The 18,884-nt window shown below is 46.6% G+C and overlaps 1 protein-coding gene across 3 annotated transcripts in view; it reads right to left on the bottom strand.

Annotated features, from left to right (window-relative positions):
• Nucleotides 1-17,498, bottom strand: part of Adck1 (aarF domain containing kinase 1) — a 95,197-nt gene extending 77,699 nt beyond the window's left edge. The window contains exons 1-3 of one of the 3 annotated variants that reach the window (XM_005083993.4): nucleotides 17,368-17,498; nucleotides 10,382-10,527; nucleotides 6,511-6,594 (exon numbers count right to left, since the gene is read on the bottom strand). In XM_005083993.4, the coding sequence (XP_005084050.1) occupies nucleotides 6,511-6,594; nucleotides 10,382-10,516 (219 nt within the window). In that variant the 5' untranslated portion in view covers nucleotides 10,517-10,527; nucleotides 17,368-17,498. The other 2 variants (XM_013123538.2, XM_013123539.3) reach the window with 2 other exon arrangements.
• Between the last annotated feature and the right edge of the window lie 1,386 nt (nucleotides 17,499-18,884).

Raw genomic sequence — 18,884 nt, forward strand, 5'->3', positions numbered from 1 at the left:
CTAAGAGTTGATTCTCCTTCCAAAGCAAAGAGCGCTCATCTGCTTGTTCCTTGGAAGGTCTACTCACCCCTTCACTGTGGAATATCAATGTCAAATATTTGTGGAATTAACTGCTTGTCCGATTGATCAGGAACTTCGGGGGGAAGAAGCTCTGTGGCCCTCCTTCCTCCTCTGTACCCCTCGGGCCCACCCCAGCAGCAGCTGGACCCAGACTCAGGCTCAGAGGCAGAGAGACAACTCCAGCAGCAGGAGCTGGTGAAAGCCATCTTGACTTCCGGTTTCTATCTGCTGTAGTGCTTTCCTCGGGCTGGAAGCAGATAAGGAAACAGCAGAGTGTAGGGTGCAACGAACATGAGAGTCTTTTTTTGGAAGTGATCTAAATGTTACTAACAAGCCTGAGATGGTGGGGGAAGCCAAAGGAGTCCCATCACATCCTTGGCCTTCCAGTCCTGAACCTTACACTGGAAGCTAGAACTAGCTGATTCTTAAGTTCAATGGAATAACTACCTATAAAGGCAACACCACCATCCTTTAGCCCATTACTATACCCTTCTGTCTTCTATCCATTGGTTCCAAAGGGAGTTCCTTTTACACCTAAACACCCTACTATCTCAAGATTCTAAAAGCTAACATTGGACCCCTCCTCCTAAATCTTGGCAGATCTTGGCAATGCCAAATTTAACATCTCACCCTCTAACCTAAACCAGCTTATGCCCAAAAAAGGACAGGTACAGTGGTTCTCAGAATTTGATGGGCACAAAAGATTCTCACAGGAGACTTAGATCCATCTTCCATGCTGCTCACCTACATACTGCTGGGCTCCCCTCTCCTAAGTTTCACGGGGGTGGGATGTCTCAATGGGGTATGAGGCTAACTTCTCTCTTCCCTCTCCTGCTTGGAACAGGATTCACTAATTAGCTTGGTGGGGGACAGCATGTCCAGCTCTCTTCTCTTTCCATATCTGCTTAACTGCTTAAGAGCACCCCACCCCTGCCCCACCACCACCATGACTGGCATGCACAGCCACAAGCCTGGATAAGGAAATCTATCCAGTTTAAGGACGATGTTCAGCAAGGTGACCCAAACCTTATGCTACAACCCAGCATTTATCAGTAATACAGCTGACACTTAACAGCATTCTGTCTCCTTGGCTCTCCTTCTCAGGCCAGAAGAGAATGTATTACCCATTACCTCCTCAAGTCCAAATACCATCGTAAGGAAAAGAATAAGTCAGCTGCACTGAAGTGTCTCACCAAGGGCCCAGAGGTCCGCTCAGTAACACAATGTGAGGTCAGTTACAAGGCTTTGTAGGTACAATGCAGTCGAGATCAAGGTCCCTTACTGTATTATGACATTCTTCCCCACCCTCTGTGTGTGTGTGTGTGTGTGTGTGTGTGTGTGTGTGTCCATTGATAGAATAAAAGCTGAAGAAAATATTCAGTAACTAGTGGCTTTAAACATTATAGTCTCACTGAAGACTTAAAAAAAAACTGTACTTAACAATGTTCCATGACTGTCTACTCTATGATATAAAACCTGGCCTCAAGTCCCTCCATGATTTGGCTCTAATACTACTGGTCAGTATGCCCTAGTCTCCATATTTGAGTCCATAGTGTCCCCCAAAGGCTGATATTTGGAACACTGTAAAGAGAACTACAGAACACTGAATCCCCAGCTTGTGTTGCTATTTTATAGGCTGTGGAGCCTTTAAGAGGCAGGGCTTGCCTGACTGAAGCTGGCCAGGAGCAGGTCTTTGAAGGTTACACCCACTTCCAGTTCTGATTGGAGGTCAAGAGTTGCTTCATGCTCACACATGGCAGTGGGCCTTGCATGCCCACCATGATGGACTGAAATGCCTCTGAACCTCTGAGCCAAAACTAATCTTCCCTCCAGGAAGATGTTTCTGTCAGGTATTAGCCCACAGCAACACAAATGTAACCAAAGCACACTGAAGTAACCTCTGTTTCTTATGAACAGTCCCCCAGATCTTACCCAGGAGCCTCAGCCAAAATCACCTTGTTCCTGAGAATGGCTGTCCCACTCCACCCTTCCAGTCTGAGCTTCAATCAATACTGCCCTAACACAGCCTCACCCATCTGAGGTCACTCTGCTCTCCTAGGCCTTCGGGGTCTTCTCTGTCTTAGGATGTCTGTCTACGGCCACACCACACTGAATGCGCCTAATCTTGACTATCTTAGACTGTCTAGAGTTAAACAAAAAGGGCAATACACAGGGGCTGTAGAGATGGCTCCTGGCCCACAGTGGCTCCATTTCAACCCTGTACCAAACAAACCTTTCCTTGGCATCGTTTCCCTTAAGTTATTGATCTTTCTGTGGCCTGTCAAAACGCCGACCATACTTCAAACAGACATCCTTCTCCAAGAGTTCCCAGTATCACCAAGACTCGTTGGTTTTAATTAATATTAAGTGCAAATCACCTTAAACGACAAAAAAGAATTTACTGGAAGACATAACTGAGAAGTCTGGTGAAGGACTGACTTCAGGTTCGACTACATACAGGAACTCAAATAACCCAACTCTTCAACACCAACTTCACCCACAAATGGGGTTTTTTCTTCACAGTGGCAAGATGGCTGCCAGTGGAAATTAGCCAACAGCCTACACACTCAGTTAACCCAGCAGAAAGAGAAAGCTGAAGTTTCAAAAGAAATGTCTTGGACCTAATAATTTTCAATGGTCAGAATTGATCTAGGGACCATTCCTAAATCAATATCTGGGACCAGCAGATGTAGTGATTGATTATTTATGATTTAAAAACGACTGGAGATCAAAATGCAAAGCTAGCCACAGTCATACAGCCAGGCAGCGGTGATACACACCTTTAATCCCAGCAGCCATACTAGTTAGCCAAGAAAGCCAGTCAGTGGTGGCGCACGCCTTTAATCCCAGCACTCGGGAGGCAGAGGCAGGCGGATCTCTGTGCGTTCCAGGCCGCCCTGGGTTACACAAGAGATGCGGGCCTGACAAGTGAGATAATGATGCTTCTCCTTGCTCACTCCTTTATCAGTCACGATGATGAGAACACTCCTGCAGTATGTATCCAGGCCCTTCTGTGCCTGCTGGGTCCCCTCCCCAGGCACAACTCCAGGAACCAGCCTACACTCTGTTATCTGGTACATCCAGCCACCACGTGCTGCCTTCTCAAAGACCTGGCTATACCTTCCTCACCAGCTTCCCCAGGGCTGTCGGCTTCTAGGGGAGCGGCAGCATCACTGCCTTTCAGATGACTGACATACTGGAAAGCCAGTCTCTTCACAGCCCGCCTGCTCCTTGGACTCCCCAAGACAAACCTTACACTAGTCCTGACCTGGGTATCTCTGAAGAATTGTCACGCTGGAGGATTCCAAGGGCCATAGCTTGAAATAGATGGAGAAAGGACATGCGGGAAAGCGGAGGGGAACCACACCTCAAAGACAAGGGCTTTGAGATATTCCAAGGAACCCTTTATGGCATCCATTCATTTATTCAGGCCTTTATTCTGAACCAGCTATGTCCCAGGTACTTGCATCGGCACTGCAGACCTGGAAACTCACACCATACACCAGGTCTGTCCCCATGAAGCACACCTTCTAGGAGACCTCTGACTTACTTTCCCATCTGCTTTATCTTTCACAGACTCCAATTGACTACGTAATCCTTGATGAGTAGAATAACCATCTCTAGTCACATGCAAGGAAAACAGCCACTCCACGTGGATAGATGAATTTCCCAAAGCCAAGGCACAAGCTGGGGATTCCTAAATGAAAACCTTAGACTCTTTTCCATGGCCTCTCCGAAGGCAGGGCATAACCTGACACTGAAACAGACATTAAATCCACTCCATCCTAGGTATTACTTTTTTATAATTTATTTAAATTTATTTTATGCGCATTGGTAGTTTTGCCTGCATGTATGTCTGTGTGAGGTCATCAGATCTTGAAGTTACAGACAGCTGTGAGCTGCCATGTGGGTCCTAGGAATTGAACCTGGGTCCTCTGGAAGAGCAGCCAGTGCTCTTAACCACTGAGCCATCTCTCCAGCCCCCATCCTAGGCATTATTGCTGAATATTAGATATGCAAATCGAGAGTCCCATCTCCAATGTAAGAGAAGCAACAGTCTGAGAGATGTGTAACTAACTATCAACGATGGCAGGAATAAAGACAGAGTGATTAAGTTACAGGAAGATAGCTCTGGAAAGATACACAACAAATGATGATTGCCTCCAGGCGGGGAAATTGGGTACCTGAGGAACAAGGGTCATTTTGTCTGTTTCAAATATTGTATATTTAGAATTGAGAGTCGTTTGAATGCATTTCCCATTAAATTGCACTTTGAGGATGCAATCAGCCAAATCCTGAGTGTGGAAATACTACGGGATAAACGATCTGCCTCTGCAACAACTGAATAACCAAATAAAAAATAAAATAAATGAAGAGAGAAGAAATATTACAGATTCTAAAAGACTCAGGGAATGTTAACAAAATGCAATATATATCATGATCATGTTTGGATCCAGGTTAGAACAAATTAACTATAAATAGACATCTCAGGGCTGGGGAGATGGGCAGCAGGTAAAAATGCCAGCATGAGGACCAGGGTTCAAATTCCCAGATTCCAGATAAAAAGCCTGATATGGCGCCATACACCCATAACCCCAGCATTGTGAGCATGGACACAGGATTGCTAGAGTTTGCAGACAGCCAGCCTCTGTTAAGGAAGCTTTTTCCTTGAGAGGAGCCTTCCCGCCAGCCTGGTTCCAGAGCCGCACCAGTACCAAATAAACACACAGGAGGCTATATTAATTATGAAGCTGTTGGCCTTGCTTGTTTCTTACTGGCTAGCTCTGACTTAAATAATTACCCCATAATTGTTAATCTAAGTATGTCTCCTACCGGAGAATAGTTCCGGGTTCCTACCCCATGGCGTTACATCTCGAACTCTCCTGTGTTTTTCCTTCCCAGAATCCTCCTGGACTCCTAGCCCCACCTATCTAGATTCCTATTGGCCAGCAGTAATTTATTGACATATACACAGGACTTCCCCAACAAGCCTCACTCAGGTTCAGCGAGAGACCTGGGGTAAGGAAATCAAGCAAAGAGTGGCAAAGTGTACACCCAATGTATACACGCACACAGCTCACACATACACACATACTCATAATAAATAAATAAGTACTTTCAAAAGGCGTTTCCAGGAGAAGGGCAATCTAGACATGGACCAGAAGGTACTGTGGAATTGCTCATCTCATTACAGGTGACCACAGTATTATGGCTGTGGTTTTCAAAGGTCTTTCTCTATTAGAGACATGTACTGGAGAATTTATACATGAAACAATATGGCGCCTGAGGTTTCATTTAAACACTTGAGAGTGAGTAAATAAAAGAGAGAAATGACACATCAGTCATTCCTCAGGCTGTTGGTGGGGGTGAGGTCATTACACTCTGCTCTGCTCTCTGTTTATGGGTAGTTAAAATGTGCATAATAGAAAGTTTAAATGAATGTTTTCATTAACCAGCCCATCCACAAAGGATGCCTGGAAGGAAAGTGGCACAGAGGAGAGCCTAGAAGAGCCCAAAAGCATAGCTAAGCAATCTAAGGACAGCCCAGCGCAGGAGCCACCCGAGCAAAGACACAGCAGGCTGATGCCCAGCTCTCTCTGTTTGACCTCGTGTTTGATTCCCCCGCCTCCCTGGTATCTCTAAAACATCTGCATCAGCTACCACATTCTGACTGAGGAGGTGTGTGAGGTCACAGCTCTACTCCTATGAAAGGCCCCAATGGCCTTCAGAGGGAACAAAACAAAAAACAATTAACCTCTTTCTGCCTAACACAACTTAGAAGTTATTATCCCTCCAAAAGGAGCCTACATCCCTGCTGTCACCAGAAACACACAGTGGCCTCCCAAAAGTACTTTATAGATAATGGCATTAGTATGTGTCTTAGTTAGGGTTTCTATTGCTGTGAAGAGACACCATGACCACAGCAACTCTTATAAAGGAAAATATTTAATTGGGGCTGGCTTACAGTTTCACGGGTTCAATCCATTATCATCACGGCAGGGAGAAAGGTGGCATGCAGACAGACATGGTGCTGAAGAGATAGCTGAGAGTTTTTACATCTTGACTCACAGGCAACAGGAAATGATCTGAGACACTGGGTATGGCTTCAGCATATAAGAGACTTCAAAGCCCACCTCCACAGTGACACACTTCCTCCAACAAAGTCACACCCACCCCAACAAAGCCACGCCTCCTAATAGTGCCACTCCCTTTGAGGGCCATTCTTCTTTCAAACCACCATAGTATGGAAGACCCAGTAATAAGGCACCTGCATAGGAAGGAGCAGGTGATCTTCCCTTCCCTTTGTCCCAAATCACATGGTCAATGGCCATTACTTCAATGCCCACTCTGTCCTCAGCCCAACTTTCCATAGGAAGTAAACTGGCTGTGCCCATTCTTCAGACATACCCCATCCTGGCTCAGCTCTGATGGGTCCCACGGGTCCCTTACCTGGGATCGAAGCTGCAAATACTCCTCTGAGCCATATGGGACACTCCTCAGGGAGGTGAGATAATCATAACTGATGACAGCTGTCTGTGAACCAAAGGAGGAGAAAGCTGAGGACATCAAATACCACACCTCTGCCAAAGCCAGGAGACCCACACAGGAGCTGCTGGATGTAGAAGAGTAGCTAGCTGGTTCCAAACTAGGCCCTCTGCATGTGGGTGACAGTTGTGTGGCTTGGTCTGTTTGTGAAGCCCCTGGCAGTGGGACCACGATCTATCCCTGGTGCATGAGCTGACTTTTTGGAGGCCATTCTATATGGCGGGGTGCCTTGCTCAGGCACTATGCAGGGGGGAGGGGCTCAGTCCTACCTCAACATAATGTGCCAGGCTTTGTTGACTCCCCATGGGAGGCCTTACCCTTTCTGAGAAGTAGATGGGGGTGGGGTGGGCAGAAGTGGGGGGGGCCGGAGGAGGGGAGGGAGGGGGAACTGTGGTTGGTATATACAATGAATTTAAAAAATAGTAATTAAAAGAAAACAAAAAGAGTAGCTGGTCCCACCCCTTGGATGTTCAGCTCCCAGATCTTAGCCAGGTTGTTCCTTGCTGGCCTTCTGGGGTGACCATGACTGACACTGCTCCAGAGAGGTCTGATCTCCAGTTGCAGACACACATCAGAACTGCCCCCAGTTGATCATAACCAACTCGCTTGCCCATTTGCTTCCCTATTTGTGAGCTATCTGAAGTTAAGGGCTGGACCTTCCTACTTCCTGCTGCTCTCCAGCATCTTTTACACTACACAGGTAGGCAGTCAATAAATACTAACCAAACGGATGCTATTAAATTTGAGTTTCCATTCTAGATCCTCTGGCCAAAACCCTCCGAAGAGGGGCCCCCATGCACTGTCAATCAGAAAAATCACAGGCTTCCAACCTATGTCCAGCATGGAGGAGCCCTGAGCTCAAACTTTCCTTGTCAGACTGAGTAACTAACTACCTTAGATACAATGTTCTGAGATTTATATTCAAGAGTGTTGGTTTGCAGCCGGGCAGTAGTGGCGCACACCTTTAATCCCAACACTCTAGGGCAGAGGTAGGCGGATCTGTGAGTTCCAGGCCAGCCCGGTCTACAGAGCGAGTTCCATGACAGTCATGGCTATACAGAGAAACCCTGTCTCCAAGCGCTACCCACAAAAAAGTGTTCGTTTGTACTAATTCCATTCCACCTGTAGGTGCTGAGCACCAGCTATTAGCAAGGTTTGCTCACTGAATAAACTATGATGACCTGACCAGAGGTCTTCAGAGAATGGGTCTGGCCGCCTTTCTGAGGTGAAACTCAAGACTCCCTTTTTTGTTGTTTTGTTTTGTTTTGTGTTGTGTTTCAGGTCCAGTTTGTCTGTGTAACAGCTCTAGCTGTCCTGGAACTCAATCTGTACACCTGGCTGACTTCCAACTCACAGAGATCCACCTGCCTCTGCCTCCTGAATGCTGGGATTAATTTTTCTTTCCTACTGTCTTTTTCTTTTCGATGATAGCCAGAACCCAAGTATGCTTTCTCTGTTAGTTGGGGTTTTTTCACTCTGTTTCTAATGCTCCATTCCATACCGTGTGGCTGCTTGCCTGCCACGAGGCTGATTCCACGCCAACTGAACTCAGACGGCACGGGTTTTCTTTCTCTTCCCTGTCTCCCTCTTCTGGACAGCTACTGAGACTGACAGTATAACGATATTCGATGCTATATAGGGAAAACAATATATTTATTTACCAGAAAGAGAAGGAGAGAGTCGCACAGACCAGGAGTTAGAAGCATGGCTGGCTTCCAGGAGAAAAAGGGAAGCCCCTTTTCCTTTCACTTCCTTTATCTCTACCTTGACCCCGCCCTGTTGGGCGGATAGCTTTGTGGGGTTCACTCCTACATGACAGCTTGCCTGACTCAAACTTTTTCCCTTAAACTATAATAAAATTGTCCTCAAAGAAGAAAAGAAAGCCAGGCAGTGGTGGCACATTCCTTTAATCCCAGCACTCAGGAGGCAGAGGCAGGTGGATTCCAGTGAGTTCAAGCCCAGCCTGGTCTAAAAAGAGAGTTCCAGGACACCCAGAGCTGTTACACAGAGAAACCCTGTCTTGAAAAAAAAATGAAAAAGGAAAGAATGCACATCTTAGCAGCTGGTTTTATAAAAAGTGCCCACTGATATTGCCCTGCCTTCCTTCTGGCTATACAAATTCCTAAGGTTCCAGTCAAATCCTGCTTCCTCAGAATACTCATCCTGACTCCCAAGCCCCAGTGCTCACTCCTACATCTGACCATGGAAGCCGTCCTGATGTGTGCCTGGCTTTAGACTGCTTCTGGATGTATCCATGTGTGTGCTCCCTGAGCAGAGGCTCCTTCAAGCCTGGGTCTAGATGGAACAGTCTGTTTTCACCCCTCAAAACATAAAAGAAAACGGTGGGCCCCAAAAAACACCAGGTAAACAGTTAGAAATGGTTTCATATCCCATAGCCTGCTATTCCGAAGCATGTTTGTCTATTTGATTCTTTAACTCAGTTTCCCCTTGAAGATAGGCGCCAAGAGTGGCCTTCCTCTGAGAACACTTCATAACACTGACTTCTCAGGAAATAAACTAAACAAGCAACATTGAGATTCATACACGCATGGGTGGGGGGGTGGGGACGACACGGACAGCAACTGTTAACTTATGCTCAGCAGTAGCAACAAAGGAGAGAGAGCATGATGTGTGTGGCTGGTAATGGCTGGCAATCTATTCTGCAAAGACTGTGAGCTGTAGGCAGAGTTAAGAAGCCATGGTGGGTGCCGGAGAGAGGGGCAGCGGCTAAGTTGACTTCCTGCTCTTGCAGAGATCCTGGTTTGGTTTCAGTTCCCAACACCTGATGGCTCACACAACCATCTGTAACTTTAGTTCCAGTGGATCTGACATCCTTTTCTGACCTCCAAAGGCACTAGACATGCAAACATACATACACATGCAAGCAACACATTCATAGACATAAAACAAATAAATCTGAAAAAGTTTCTAAAGAGACATAACACCAAGAGTGTATGCTATTGAACCACCAGAGAAAACATCTAAAGTCAAATATTTAAATCAGAGTCTCTACTTGGAGATGGATAAAGTCCCCCCAGCCCCAGACAATCAACATGTAAGTGCCAACTCCTCAGATTAGCTTGCTGGAGTGAGATCAAGTTTGCTGGCAGAAGTTTGTCTTTCTAAAGAGGGGGGGGTCGAAACAGGGTTTCACTGTATAGCTCTGGCTGTTCTGGAATTCACTCTGTAGACAAGGCTGGCCTCAAACTCACAGAGATCCACTTGCCTCTGCCTCCCGAGTGCCAGGATTAAAGGTGTGCGCCACCATGCTAGAAATGGCTAGAGATGGATTTCTTTTAATTAATGATTTCAGAGTGTTCAGTCCATTTTTGCTGGGCCCCATACCCTTGCTGGAACAACCTGGTGGTGGGAACCTGTGGTAAGAAAGGCCTCCCAGAGAGTTCACCTCAGAGCTGATGGGAAGCTCAGAGATGGCAGGCAGAACTGAACTGTCAAATCTTCTCACAAAGTCTTCTGTCCTTGGCATTTTCCCAGGAGCACTGCCATTCTGAGTCATCACCACCATAGGACACAGGGCCTCTGAGGCTTCAGAGCAGGGATCTGGCACGACTCTGTTGTGTTCTACTGTAGAGTGGCAGGTGTTGCTGCAGAACTGATGGCCTGTGAGGGTGTACATCCCGAGCCCCGAACTTCTGTAGACAGACCTGACATGCCTGCATTTCCATATATGTCAGCACGCACACCTGCCACACCTGTGGAAAACCTACAGGTAATGCTGTAACTCCTCTGTTACCGTCAAAGGAGGAAAACCTACCGTAGCAACAGCTCGGCCCACCCTAACAGCGCCAAAGTCATTAGGGTCCAAGTAGTTGTTGCTGTAGAGGTAGACCCCAGAGGCAGCAAGAGCCACACTGGTCCACGAAGCAAGCTTGAGAGCCTTTCTGGCCATGTCCCCGGACCCTGTGCAAGAAAGGAAGGTCAAGAAAGGTTAGCAATTAAGCATTTTATAGAGTGTCAGTCCAGAATTCAAATCCCAGCTCTGCCACTCACAGATTGTATGACCTTGTGTCATTGTCATGATCTCAAGGGATCTCAGTTTCTTCCTTTATAAAACAAGATAATGCCCAACCTCAAAATTAAGATGAAGTGAGATAATTACATAAAGTGCTTAGTGTAGCACCTGGTACAAATCAGCTCCCAGCATCCTCCTTTGACAGCACCAGGTGCTATTCTAGCTACAGCAGAAGAGGTTAACAACCTGCAGCTTTTGCCTATGTGGTGCTTACATCCTAGGGTGGGGCAGCGGAGAAGCAAAAAGACACGTAGCACACTATCAGAGCTGCCAGGGAGTGGTAGGAATCAGAAAGCCGAGGGGTAAAGGGTCAGAAGTGGGTGCTTTTTACATAGGAAAGGCAGGAAAGAGTGCTCACGGTTGGCGCTTGTCACCAGTGTTTACAACAGCACACAGCCACGGGCGCCATTAGCCTTGATGTACAGATTAGAAGTAGGCAGGCCCCAGCCAAAATGGTAGCCGGGCAGAAGCAGTCAGCAGTTCCTCTGCATCTAGCTGACAGTCAAAATGTTTACTACAATCACATAGTTCAGACTGTGTTCCTGGGGCATGACTGATACTACTCTGTCCACATACAGTCCTATTGGGTACCAAACTTATACACTGAGCAGAAAGATCCTACCCTCTTTACTCATACCTCAACTCGCCAGGTGGCTACACAGACATTCTTTGGGGACACTGCATCCACTGGACTACCTCCTCAGCAATCACTGAGTACTCTGAATCCAACTAAAGCCCTTGACCCAGCAGCAGATGGTAAGGGACAGGCCCCAGACAGAAAGGAGCATTCCCAAGCCTCCTGTCAGTGCAAAGACTTCAGAGACTAGCAGCAAGATGCAGTTCATCACCTCATAAGTTTCTGCTCTGGCCCCGTTCTGCCACTTGGTTTCTCTCCGCAAGGAAACTACTGCTATAAACAACCTTGTCTTCAATTTCTCTGGAGTCTATTTTGACTCATGCTTCGTAATATAGACACAGGCTTTTCTTTAAATATACACAAGACACATCTTTTTTTCCATTTTTTACTTTCAACTTGAACTTTATACCATTTCTTTAAAGAGCATATCATTGGCTTTCTAGGCTTACATTCAACATAGCTTATACATCTGTATTGCAATTCTTCCAACCCTTCCTATTTTTCCTACCTGTTCTGCTTCTCTCCTTTCTTTCTTCAAGATTTATTTTATTTTATATGTATGTATATGTATGAATCTGTACGTGTTCACATGCCCATGGAAGACAGAAGAGGATGCCAGAGTCCCTGGAGCCAGAGTTACAGGCAATTATGAGCTACCAGACATGGGTGCCAGAAACCATGTCCGGTTTTCTGAAAGAGCAGCCAGCACTCTTAACTGCCAAGCCATCCCTCTAGTCATTTTCTCTCATTTCTTGACTTTTCATGGACTCAATGATACTTTTCATCAAGTTCCATTGTCTTTTCTTTCCCTGCTGCCTTAGAAAAAAAGACACGATGTGGAAGAGACATGTTGAAGACACTGTTGAAGAGACACCAAGACTAAGGAAACTTGTAGATGAAACATTTAATTGGGGGCTTGTTTACAGGTTCAGAGGGTGAGTCCATTATCATCATGATGGGGAGCGTGGCAGCAGGCAGGCAGGCAGGCCTGGTGCTGGAGCTCACATCCTGATCTGCAGGCAGGAAACAGGAGTGAGGGACTGGGCGTGGTGTGGGCTTTTGAAATCTCAAAGCTCACCCTCAATGACACACTTTCTTCAACATGTCTGATAGCACATGGCCATGAAGATAACGAACTAAACCTCTGAAATTGTAAGCCAGCCCCAATTAAATGTTTTCCTTTATAAGAGTTACCATGGTCATGGTGTCCACAGCAATAGAAACCCTAACTTAAGACACAGCCATTCCTCTAAGACAGTGGTTCTCAACCTTCCTAAGGTTGTGACCCTTTGATACAGTTCCTCATGTTGTGGTGACCTCCAATCATAAAATTATTTTCATTGCTACTTCATAACTTTAATTTTGCTACTGTTGTGAATCATAATATATATCTCTGTATTTTCCAATGAAAGGGTCATAACCCATAGGTTGAGAATCACTGCTCTAAGACCTCAAGACCAAATCAGAGTTAAACATAATAACTCAGCTATTAAACAGAGCAATTCCCTTCCCCCAGTAGGTTGTTGTTTTTTGGTTTTTTGGTTTTTGGTTTTTGGGGTTTTTTTGGTTGGTTGGTTGGCTGACTGATTTGAAATAGGGTCTATGGAAAGCCTGGTAACCTGGATCTCACAAGGTTGGCCTCAAACTCACCACCACACTCAGCTTCCCTGAGTTGATTCGTATGTAGAAACTTAAGTCCAACTATTTACTTCTGTGCACTCAGCTATCCAAATGATCTCAACTCGGTCACAAAGAGCCAAGGTCTTAACAGATCTGCCTTCCAGATTTCACAAAGGCTCTCCGGCCTTCCACCTTAGCCTCCGCTCACTCCATTCCAACTTCCTAGTTTTCCAACATGCCACATATTGCACTCCAAGAGTTTGATTTTGCTGTTCTCTCTGCCTAGGACAGAGGCCAGCAAGCTCTTCTACAAAGGGCCATACAGTAACTACTTTTAGCTTTGGGGGAATACCCCACCTCTGGGGCAACTACTCAACTCTGCATTCTAGTGCAAGGCAACTAAAAAGCACATGCAAAGCAATGGGTCTGGCCAAATGTGGTCCCCAGGATATAATATGCCAGGCTTTAGTCTAGCACACCACAAGTGCTCCAAAAACATTTACTAACCCAATTAGTCAATAACTGGACCAACTATATTCCCCCATGAAGCCTGTGTAGAACCAGCAACAGCACAGGTCTCTAGATGAATATACCCCAGGCCCCCAACTCAACAGTCATTCTCTCCCCATCCCCCCCATACTACCTTCCAACCTCTGCTCCTCTGAATTCCACCCTCCTGTTGTACCGTCCCCCACAGCAGCCCCTGATGGACTGCAGTCTCCCCTACCCTTGAGACCACCTCTGGGTGTCGAAGGAACAGGGAGGCAATCCCATTTTCAAACAAATGTCCTCAGTAATAAAAGTGGTAGGAATTGAAATACATAAAATAGTTGATATAAGAGTCAAACTGTGTCTAAATAGATTGGAGTTGGAGTTTTCCATACGGTGTCAGAGAGTCTTCACCATATAAATGAGCTGCTTCCCTCGGGGTGTCTTAAAAGGCCTGTCATGCGTGAAATATGTCTGTCCATGAAAAACACCTTTCATTATTAAGGTCCCTGCTAATGAATCACCTGTCTGTTCTGTTTACTTGCCTTGACTTCCACCTGCGTTACCTCTCATAAGGCCACACATCTTGTAGGAGGTCTGGGGCTAGCAAGAGCCCAAAACCTAATCACTAGATAACGTTATTAGCAATAACTACCCTTTACAGAGTCCTCTGCACACATGTGGGGTTGGGTGGCGCACACTTTGAATCCCACAACTTGGTACACTCATCGTGTTAATGCCTCACACAGCACAGTGAGATGAGGCAAGCATCACCCTCTCCAGTATACGGAGGAGCCAAAGGCACAGAGTGAGAGTGCAGTCCCAGGTGGCTCAGTCAGTAAGGTGGCAAAAATGATATGAATAGGCTTGCCCACTGCAAATGTTCAACCAGTCCTTTTCAGCCCGTGTGCCTGTGGTGTGTGTGTGTGTGTGTGTGTGTGTGTGTCTGTGTCTGCGTGTGTGTCTGTGTGTCTGTGTGTGTCTGTGTGTGTGTCTGTGTTTCCGTGTATGTGTGTATTTCTGTGTGTCTCTCTGTGTGTATGTGTCTTCATGTGTATGTGTGTGTGTCTACGTATGTGTGTGTGTCTGTGTGTGTATGTCTCTCTCTCTGTGTCTGTGTTTCTGTGTATGTGTGTATTTCTGTGTGTCTCTCTGTGTGTATGTGTCTCCATGTGTATCTGTGTATGTGTCTGTGCGTGTGTCTATGTATGTGTGTGTGTGTGTGTGTGTGCCTGTGTCTGTGTGTGCAGGTGCCCACGGAGATCAGATCCCCTAGAAGTGGAATTACACATGTATGAGTCACACAATGTGGATTCTAGGAACCAAACTCAAAACCCCTGGATACAAACAGGCATGAGCTCATATCCATAAGCCATCTCTCCAGCCCCATCTTTCTTTTTTTTTTAATGACATCTCTTTGATAGGGATACTTGGACCTCAAGACAGTAAGTCCTTACGACAGACTTGGAGTAAATACACTGCTGCAGACAGAAACTATCACTTCTGACCTGCTACCGACCCCCAGAGAGCCAGGCCTGTGAAAGGCTGTGTCTGCAGCTCTGGAAATCAATAGCATGTCAGAGGTCAAGCAATATACCTCCCAGGAAATAGCACAGAAGGGCTGAAGCACTGACGTGGCTGTTTAATTGTCACATCAAGGGGCCAGAGGAGACACCCCAGTTCATCATGACTCCACATGTGGAGGCTGACGGTCAAACAGAAATGTCCATGTCGAGGACAGAACTAACTATGAAAGCAAGCACTTCCTGTAAATGGCCTTTCCAACTACCATCTGCTGGCTGCCCCCTTCCCAGGCCACATCCTGAGAATACAGACCTGAAATTATACCCCACTGAGGGAAATCACTTAGCGAACCAATTCAATGTTCCCCAAAAGTGACCCTAGCTACCTCCCATTTCCCATAGATTATTGGGCAAATAAGCACTATTTTTTTCTAGAATGTTATCCAAACCAGGAAAGACCCAAAATACTCTTGAGAAGAACAAATAAGATGAGTTAATCCCCAGGGACAGTTGACCTGAGCAGGCTCACACTCTTCCCCATCCTACAAATCCTGGCAAAGTTCAATGCAAGAGTGAGTTTTAGCTGGGCATTGGTGGTACATGCCTTTAATCCCAGCACTCAGGAGGTAGAGGCAGGTGAATCTCTGTGAGTTCAAAGCCAGCCTGGTCTACAGAGCGAGTTCCAGGACAGCCTCCAAAACAATACAGAGAAATCCTGTCTCAAGAAAAAAAAAAGAAAGAAAAAAAAAAAGAGTGAGTTTTAACCACACTTCTTAGTGTGTAATGGCTAGAAGTTGCTAGGATCAATACTAATTAAATTAAGGAATACCCGACCAGTGTGAAGGCTCCTCAGCAGATAAGGGAAATAAACGTCACCCAGGAAAGGGGGACCAACAAGGTAAGGTCAAGAACAAAGGGCAAGCAGCAGATAAGTCAGTGAGCCTCCCAGTGGTGCTTATATAAATAAGTCATGTAACTGACACAGCTAGATTCTCAGGTGCCTGTCTCTGGAGTTTCCCTCTGCAGACAAGGAAGTGGAAGGAACGGCCCACAGGGCTAAGAGCCAATGGAGGGAAAGCTTGGATCCAGGGGTGTCTGCACCACCATCAGAACAGCAGGTGGATATGAGCAAATCATTGCCTGGGTCCTGGGGTGGCCAGTGGTTCTCTGTGGTGGACACTGAGACTAGGCGACCCATTGGGGTTGGACAAGACAGAGATGGATGACAAAACCAAGCGTTCTCTATCACCAGTCCCTTCTCTGACAAAAATGGGGGAAGGGTTTACATCTAGAAAGAAATGAAATGCAAATTCTCTCAGCAGAGGTAAAAATCTCACACAACAAGGCCTGTTGAGCAACAAGTAAATAACACAGAAAACTAAATTGTGATATAACCCAGGGTAAAAAAATGACGAAAGTGACTAAACTCCCATGAATATGCATAGGTAACATAATAGGGGTGGGGTGCACTGTGTAAAGCAATCCCCAGGGGTGGCCCAACTTCAGTAGTGAAGCTGGCAAACACGGACAAAACAGAAGGCAAAAGAACACAACCGTAACCAAGGATGAAGAAAGTATGGATTTATCTTATAAAATAGTAGCATTCAGGACAGCAACATCGCATCTCCAGGATTCATGTTGGACAGGCCGATTCCAGACTTCAAATACCATACTAGAATCAGAAGTTTGGAGGGGAGTGGGCAGAATTCTGTACAGCAACAAGCCCTCCACACAATTCTGATGCGACCTATACAGCCTGAGAACTACAGTGGCAAGAAGACGCTTAAAGAAAATTCCTGACAGGACAAAAATCTAACTCCTATCAGCTCAGCAATTATTTCCTGAGCGCCTACTAACCGCTAAGCTTCCCACTTGGTGGCAAGTAATCGCCACTCAAGTCTGGGACACAGCTGTACCAGGTGTCTACTGCAGGCTTCTCTCCACGAGTCAGCAGGACGGCCTGTCGTCCGGAAAGTAGACTCGGGGATCAGAAGTAGACTGGCCCCTGTTGCAAGCCTAGGGGACCTGATCTCTGGGGAACCCCTTGCTCTTCAACACTCCACGCTCACCGCCCCAGCTACCTCTGTGAGGGAGCCCACAAGGCCACCAAGGTGTGAATGCTTTTGGTGGAGCCCCTCGCAGCCCCTGTCCACCTCCGCCTACCCCGGTGCACGCAAGGTTGGGCCGCCAAAGTGACCAGTCCACGCTAACCACCGCTAGGGCACCAGGCTACAGAGTCGCAGGCGAAGGGGGCCGGGCACTGAGAGTCACCTGAGCCAAGTGATCGCGCCTGCTAGGGTGACAAGGTCACACACTCGAGTTTCCTCCCAGCTTCGCTAGGGTTGCAAAGCCTGGGTTCAGACGGTGAGGAGCACAGCTACACCCGCTCCCCAGAGCTCCACGTGCTGAGAGATCTGGCAGCCCGGTCTGCCCTGGCTCCGTCCGCAGGAGCTACTCACCCGAGGGAAGGGAAGCAGAACGGCCGCAGTACTCCAGGAAACCGTGCCTCAGTCACCCGGGTGCTTACTGAAGCCGGTGCCGCGAGGCCTGCTGGGACTTGTAGTTCTCCTCGGTTCCTTAGCCGATGGACGCCAGCCGGAGCCTCTGCAGTACTGAGACTAACTACAGCACTCTCCATCCCTGAGCCAGAGCGGATTTCCTTCTAGGTCGTTTCTCTGCCTGAGATACCAACACAGAATCTTACTCAGAATGTTTTTCAGGAATCAGGTTATGGGTTCATGTTTAGTGGGAAGCTGCAATTGCAGAACTGTAAATCTTAAGTAGGCATTAGAATGAGTCGTTGATCAGGAAAATGGGAATCAGTCTACCACAAGACCGAGCAATTCTACTCTTAGGCATATACCCAAAAGATACACATTCATACAACAAGGACATCTGTTCAACTATGTTAATAGCAGCATTATTTGTAATAGCCAGAACCTGGAAGCAACCTAGATTTGTCTCAACTGAAGAGTGGATAGAGAAAATGTGATACATTTACACAATGGAGTACTATTCAGCGGAAAAAACAATGGAATCTTGCAGGCAAATGGATGGTACTGTAAAAAGCCATCCTGAGTGAGGTAAACCAGTCACAAAAAGAGAAACATGGTATGTACTCACTCATATATGGATTTAGACATGAATCAGGGAAGTGCCAGCATACAATCCCACTGCCAGAGAGTCTGGGAAACAGAACCTTCATCCATCGACTGATGAAAGCAGAGGCAGATACCCACAGATAAACACTGAACTGAACTCCTGGAGTCCAGTGTCAGAAACGGAGAAATGATGGGAAAAGGAGCTAAGACTGGGCTGTTTTAACCCACAGAAACAGTTGACCTAACAAGGGGGATCTCTTGGGCCCCAAATTGATGGCTGTGTGGAAAGCATGGGACTGACCCAGACCCCATGAACGTGGGTGTCAGTGAGGAGACCTAGGTAATCTATAGGGCCCTGGGTAGTATTTATCCCTGGTGTACAAATAGACTTTGAATGCCCATGCCACAATGTGAGAGGCTCTCTCAGCCTTGACGTTTGAAGGAGGGCCTAGACCCTACCCTGGATGAAATGACAGTCATTGGAGATCCACCATGGAGGGCCTCACCCTCCCTGGGGATCGGAGTGGAGATTGGTTGGGGAACTGGGGGGGGGAGTCTGGTAGGGAGAGATGGGGAAGAAGGGAGGGAGAGGGAGCTAGGATTGACATGTGAAACAAGCTTGTTTCTAGCTTAAATTTAAAAAAAGGAAGAAAATTTTTTTAAAAGCCACTCTAACAATGTACCTCCTCTCCAAAAAAAAGAATGAGTCGTCAAAGAAGAAATTCACAGACAGTTGTTAAATAATAAGAATATGCACATTAGCTGTGAGCCTGATATATTGACCTCTAAGATGTACTTTGAAAACATTTACGAGACGCCCTTTCTACAAACATCAGAGGCTGTTCCATTGTGGGAAGACAAAGATTGAATAGGGG

This window comes from Mesocricetus auratus, unplaced genomic scaffold, assembly GCF_017639785.1.
Source record: "Mesocricetus auratus isolate SY011 unplaced genomic scaffold, BCM_Maur_2.0 Super-Scaffold_15014, whole genome shotgun sequence".
Classification (NCBI taxonomy): domain Eukaryota; kingdom Metazoa; phylum Chordata; class Mammalia; order Rodentia; family Cricetidae; genus Mesocricetus; species Mesocricetus auratus.